The sequence below is a fragment of the Corvus brachyrhynchos genome, unplaced genomic scaffold (genome assembly GCF_000691975.1).
Source record: "Corvus brachyrhynchos isolate BGI_N302 unplaced genomic scaffold, ASM69197v1 scaffold101, whole genome shotgun sequence".
NCBI classification, from domain to species: domain Eukaryota; kingdom Metazoa; phylum Chordata; class Aves; order Passeriformes; family Corvidae; genus Corvus; species Corvus brachyrhynchos.
In genome coordinates this window covers 13,484,793-13,491,047 of record NW_008237239.1, presented here as the reverse complement: position 1 = coordinate 13,491,047, position 6,255 = coordinate 13,484,793, and the positions used below count along the sequence as shown (strand labels likewise).

Genomic DNA, 6,255 nt, shown 5'->3' with positions numbered 1-6,255 from the left:
AGAGCTTTCCTGTTGCTGCTGTTTCAGTGCAGAGCATGACTCAGCACTGCTGGTACCACAGACCAGTGGTGCATGTGATGAACCTTGTGTAGCTGCTCCACTTTGTAGCTGGAAAACACAGTGTCAGTAAATGTCTTGCAGATATTCAGTCAGCCCCGTTAAGCAATGATGAAATATTCAGACAGTGCCTGATCTTGTCGGAAAATTTCTCAATTCCTCCTTGATACACATAAAACTCTATCTTGCACTGCAGAGTGTTCTTTCATTGGAATTAGTGCACTTGAGGGAAAGAAGTCCCACTGCTTTATGGATAAGAGGTTCTCCCTTACCCTGTGGGAGAACAGGGACTTACTTGTCAGGGAGCATATTGACCACAGTCCCCATCGGTCTTGCTGTGTACTTCGTTGTAGGGTTAGCAAAGGTTTTGAATGGGTCCTGCTCCTTCTGGCACAGATCATGTGTCTCAGTGGAAGCACTGGGTTTATTTTTCACTGCTGGTAATCTAAAGAAGATACAGAACTTGAACAAAGCACTAATACAGCCATTGGTTAAGTAGTACTAATTCCAAATATCTCGATAGCAAGTGGTGGTATTTGAAGAACTTGGCTGAGCCAAAGAAATATTTCTGTCACTTTCAAAAAAGAATTATAATTCATTTATTGCCCACAGCAGATCAGGTAAATTGCAGTATTAATGAGATGAGCTTGTATTTCCATTTACAAGAATCAAGTCCAATTTGTGCTACTAAAAATGTCTGGATTTTTTGATATAAGTACTTTACTCTTTAAAAGCATGTAGTCTCTCTGGAGCAATTACAGTGCAGTGTAGCCCTCTTCCACAGAGGGTTTTCTGAAACCATCCTTGCAGAATAAACTGAACAATTCCAATTCAAAAGAGATTTTTTTGTGCCCTTGGAGAAGGAAAAGCAAAGTGATAGATAAGAGAGGCTTAATGGCTCGAGTATGAAATGGTCTTATTTTTTCAGTTGAAATCTAATTTGGTAGTTTAAACTGGTTGCAGTGGGCTGATGTTTCCTCACTTTAGTCAGTAGTGGGCCACTTCTCAGATGATGGGATGTTCTGTGAGAAACTAGTTCTCTGGTCTTCTGCCAGGAAAGAAATGGTTCTTAGTAAGGTTTTGGGGTAGGTTATAACTTCCTGCTTTGGGAAATGACCTGGTGGGGAATAAGGAGCACGGGGGAAGATAGGCATGAGTCTGAGAGATAGTCCCAGTGCTTTGTTTTGCAGAGGGCTTGTTCTTCTCAAAATCCATCAGTTTAGGAAAAATAAATAGTGTATTTTTGGCTTAACTAGTATCAAACCTTGGGTACTGCAGCTTACCCCCTCCTGGGTGTCCTAAGCTGTCACAGATGCTTCTACCAGTCAGATAAGCTCTTAGGGAGCAAAGCTTCACAGAACTGTATTTTCTGAACAATAGCAGCTTGTCTACCCTCCTGGAGTTCTGTTATTTACTGTTCTTAGTTACCACTAGACTGTGTCTCTTCATCAAATGCAAGGTTCCGTGCTTTCACAATGTTCCCATCCAGGTCACAGTTCCAAAAAAACCACCCCTTCCTCTTGCTGTGGGTTACTTCAGCCAATTTTTTCTCTTCTGGCTGATGCAGAGAATCACTTTTTCAGTCCTCGTGTTTCTGTTTGCCATCCAATTCAGTGTACACTTTCTTATGGTAAAGACTATCTGGGCTAATGTCATTTGAAGCCCAATGGCTTGGCCTAGGAAAAAGGAAATAGGTGCCCTAATAGCATTTTCACTGCTTAAGTTGCATTTGGTACAAGGGTGATATGCTTGGAATATGACTTAGTAATTGTGTAACTTCTGTCATTTATATTTAGTGTGATTGAAATTGAGCAACCTGTTAAATGTCGTTTTAAAACACCAGCTTTTAGAATTGAACTTAAGAATTCAGTTGTCTGATGAGACTGTTCAGCGACACTGCAGTGTAATTTTATCATTTTTGCTTTTGACCTAGTTTGCCAACATCCCTATTATTGTATTTCAGGCTGCTAGTACACCACTTAATCCTCTGAGCTTTCAGTGTGGGTTTGTGAAACTCAGGATTGACCTTCTGCAAGCTTTTTCTCAACTTATTTGTACCTGCAACAGCCTAAAAACAAGTCCACCACCAGCTATTGCCACAACGATTGCTATGACATCGGGAAACGATCTCCAAAGGTGTGGACGCATCTCTAACCAGGCATGTGCTCCCGTTCCGCTCTTGTGCAGTTATGTTTGTGACTCTGGTATGAATTCTGCTTCTCAGCAAACTTGTTTGACAAAAGAAATGAAAAGTAGTTGTGAAGTGGGTTTTTTTGAATAGTGGACCTTGGTTTTCACCTGTAGCTCTGAAAACACCTGCCTGTAGCAGGCTGTGTTTTGAAGCTGAGTGTGCACGTGTGTTTTCTCCTCCAGTGACACACACAGCTTCCAAGGAAATGCATGTGGCAAGTCACTTGGTTCACTCAAACTTGCAGCAAGGCTTTTCACACCTTGATTTGAAACACCTCAGACACTCTGAGTACACCAAGGAAGAATACATGCATATACCTGAGGATCATTCTGCAACTCCTTTTGCTGAGTGTTGGCAACTGCCTTGGTACTGTATGGAACACCAAGAAGGTTTGCTTCTAAATGCACATGGTCTGCCAGAAGCAACCAGTGGGTAGTCCTTGAAAGACATAGCAGTTTGCTTTATCAGTTATTTTTATTTTTATTTATTTTTTATTTTTATTTATTGATGGAGGAGGTTGTTGATGGAGTTTTTTTTGTTTGCTTTGTTTTTAACCCAAGGAGGTTTTGTTGGTGTAGGAAAAGTAGCTGTTTAATGCATGGATGAGAGTCTGTCACTTTGGTAATCTTTATCTGAGTGAAGAAGCAAGAACTTAATGAATTTTTCTCAAATATGCCACCTTATTCCTTCAGTGTTGTATGCTACAGTGTAGTGGTTTTCTGGATATGTGGGGTTTTGTTTGTTTTGCTTTGCTTTGTGTTTTTGCCTAGTAACATTGTCTCTGCAGATGAAACACTCCATGGAGGAATTCCGAAACTTGGCTACACGGTACGGAGATCTGTATCAGTCATCTTTTGATGCAGACTCAGCAACTCTAAGGAATGTAGAACTGTATCCTTTTAAAAATCTTACAATTTGTCCACTTTCCTTCTCGTGAAAATCCTCTTTTCTGTGAAGACTGCCATAAAGTCATTTTGAAAGTTAATAACATAAAAATTAGCTGTCCTTTGCTTCAAACCTATTTGAAAATAATCATTACCGTACTATTGTTTGGAATTACTTCATAAACAACACACAAAAATTGGAGCAGCATATAACTTGGTATTTTCACAGTTCTTGCTCTTTGTTTACTAAATTAGTAATGACTGTAGGATTACTTCTCAGATGCAAGGAAGAGTGCCACTAAATACACTACATTTCTTGCTTTAGGTGCCAACTTTGAAAGTCTTTTAACTCCTTAGTGTTGACATCAGACAACAGCAGAGCTGCCTGTTGATTTCACATGCAATAGAAGCTCTGATTTTGGATCCAGAATCTGCAAGGTAGGTTTGATGGTTAACTGCATACTCCTTTTCTGCGTATTAATGAATCCTTGGAGCTTTAAACCTAGGAATTCAAGGAATGCTCAGAAAGTTTCTCAGTAGACCCTTCTAATTATATTCTGGGCAGGCTTGAGGATCTGTTGCTGCTGTGCTGTACCTGGCAGGCTGGGGACTCTCTTTTGAGTTCTGTATTTTATACTGATTTTGCTCTTGACAGCACTATAATAGACTTGTCTTAAATATAGACTTGAACTTTTAATCTCTCCTTTAGCCACTTATTTTAATTTGTGTCATTGTGTGTTAGATCCCATACCTGTTGCTTGCACTTGTAAGTGCATCTTAGCTTCCTTCAAAGTTGTGAAAGTACATGCACTAAACTAGTTCAAATTTTTAATGTGAAGCCATCACCTCTGGCTCTTTTTCTAACAGTGGACTTCAATCCACTAGAAAACAACCTTGAAGTACTGATGAACTGAATCACTGTTTAAAACACCCAGAGTTTAAATGGAGATTAAATGGAAAATACTGTGGATAAAATCTTTTTGTGATTTTATAGCTGGTGATAAAGGTGAACATCCTAAGTGTCTGTAGTACTCGTTATGAATTAAGCATTGCTTAAAGGTGTATTAGTCAAATTTGTATGAAGCTGGGTGTCTAGGAGATGGAATTGTCTTCAAAGCAGGAGATGATAAACTTCCAGATTTAGTCTCAATTCTGACTGGCATTCTTTCTTTGTGTGGTGAGTTTCTCGTAACTGTTATAAACACTGCAGGGTTAAATAAAGGCCAGGGGAAGTAAGTATGCTGAGTCTGTTAGAACTGTCACTGCTTCAAGTGAGAGGGTGGGGACAGAAAGTGGTGAGTGAGTGGTAGTTAAGAAAGATTTAAATATAAAGGGCAAGTGTTATAGTGGAAAAATAGTAAAAAAGTTAGAGTAAACAATTTGAAAGACATTTCTTAATGGATTTCAGGTTGTAATGTCTTTTTGGGTCTGTCTGGTAGTGTGCCTTCCAGGTTATGATGAGAAAAGTAAGTTAGACACAATGAAAAGGTTGGGTTTTTTTGTTGTTATTTTTTTTTCAGTTTCCAGGAATATAGCTCAAATGGAACAGCTCATGTTGAAAGTGAATATGAAAGAAGAATGATGTCTGTATTTAATCATGTACTAGAGGAAGTGGAATCCCTCAACAGGAAATATGCTCCTGTGTCTTACTTGGCAAGTAACAGTTTTAAATGTATATTGTATAGAGAAAGGGGGCAAAACCCCATCAACTCCATCTATCTGTGCTTGGCAAGAAACTGGGAAGCATTCTCAGTTATTTAACATTACTGACACAAACAGTCTCTACAGAGACACACTTGTTTAAAAACACTTCAAAAACAGTTTTGCTAAAGCATCTGTAACCTTACTGGTCTGATTAAAAGTAATCTTTTAAAAATTTCCATGCTAACAGCACAGCAGATGCTGATAAGGTAACTACAAGTACTGTCAGGTCTCTGCCAGACCCCCTCACCACACTCACTGTCAAACCTGGAGCACGTTGTCTTCGTTCACGTTCTTGCTGTGAAGGGATTCTCCCCCTCCCACACAGCAGCCTAGCTTTAGTCCCTGAGCTGGTGGTGGTGAACTGTGCTTTGTGAGCGTAGCATTTCTCTTATCAAAGCAGATCATCAGAGAGCACGAAGTGGAGTGTGCCAGGTGCAAGCAGTGAGCTGATAACGCTCTCCTTTACAGGGCTGGTGGGTTTGTCTCTTCCTGCTAGTGAACATCATAAAGCTGAAGTGCATGTTAGTGGGAACAAGGTAGTTTGTTTGTCATGGCTGGCATTTATTTGCCTGGTTTCTAAATTCAACAGTCTTTACCAGTTCCAAATAGAATAGAGGAATGAGTCATGTAAACCACAGCAAAGGTAAACCTTGTAAACGTAGTTGTGACTGGCTCCTCACCAGGGCAGCTTGGGGACTTCAGTGGCACTGCTTGTGTTCATCTGAGCCAGAGGCATGGTGCAGCAGGGAAAAGAAGAGTAGACAAGGCTTAAAACTTAATTACTGCATTGCATTAAGTCATGATAGATGCCAGTGTTGTTTGCTTGGAGGGGAGTTGTTTATTTGAGGGTTTGTGTGTGCTGGTTTTGTGTATGAGTGTTTTAAGCAGATCCTGCTCTGCCGACTCTAACACTAGGACTGGAAAGATTTGTATTTTTCTTTTGCTTGGCTACCTTGTTCTTTCCAGAGCAGAATACCTCCTTCAATAAGGGGCAGAACATAAACAGAGAGGCTGAATGTAGTCACTGTCATCTTAGTGGCTGTAATTCTATGACTGTTACCTCAAACAAATGTCTTTTTCCTGTGTCATGAATGATAATTTTTCTCAATTGTTTTGGCTCTGTTTCTTGCAGCATACAGCTTGTCTGTGCAATGCTGTCATTGCCTTGTTGAAGGTGCCCCTTTCATTTCAAAGGTACTTTTTCCAAAAGCTGCAGTCTACAAGTATTAAGGTATGTACTGCTCAAATATGGCCTCAAATTTCTCTTTACAGAGTCTTTACTTCTTGAGAAGCCCTACTGAAGGCACAAAGCTTCAGTATTTTTAATCAAGATACATAACTGCAAATAGCATTTGGGTTAATCTGTTAGGAATAACTTGAATAACATGTATGGATGGTTGTTCAGAGCCACTAGGCTGT

The 6,255-nt window shown here is 39.9% G+C and overlaps 1 protein-coding gene across 1 annotated transcript in view; it reads left to right on the top strand.

Moving 5' to 3' along the window:
• The window catches only part of INTS7 (integrator complex subunit 7), a 54,792-nt gene that overhangs the window by 33,882 nt on the left and 14,655 nt on the right, over positions 1–6,255 (top strand). Inside the window, exons 15-19 of the mRNA XM_017729597.1 lie at positions 2,021–2,215; positions 3,036–3,139; positions 3,502–3,570; positions 4,653–4,785; positions 5,969–6,067. Coding sequence (XP_017585086.1) covers positions 2,021–2,215; positions 3,036–3,139; positions 3,502–3,570; positions 4,653–4,785; positions 5,969–6,067 — 600 coding nt within the window. The remainder of the gene's footprint in view (positions 1–2,020; positions 2,216–3,035; positions 3,140–3,501; positions 3,571–4,652; positions 4,786–5,968; positions 6,068–6,255) is intronic.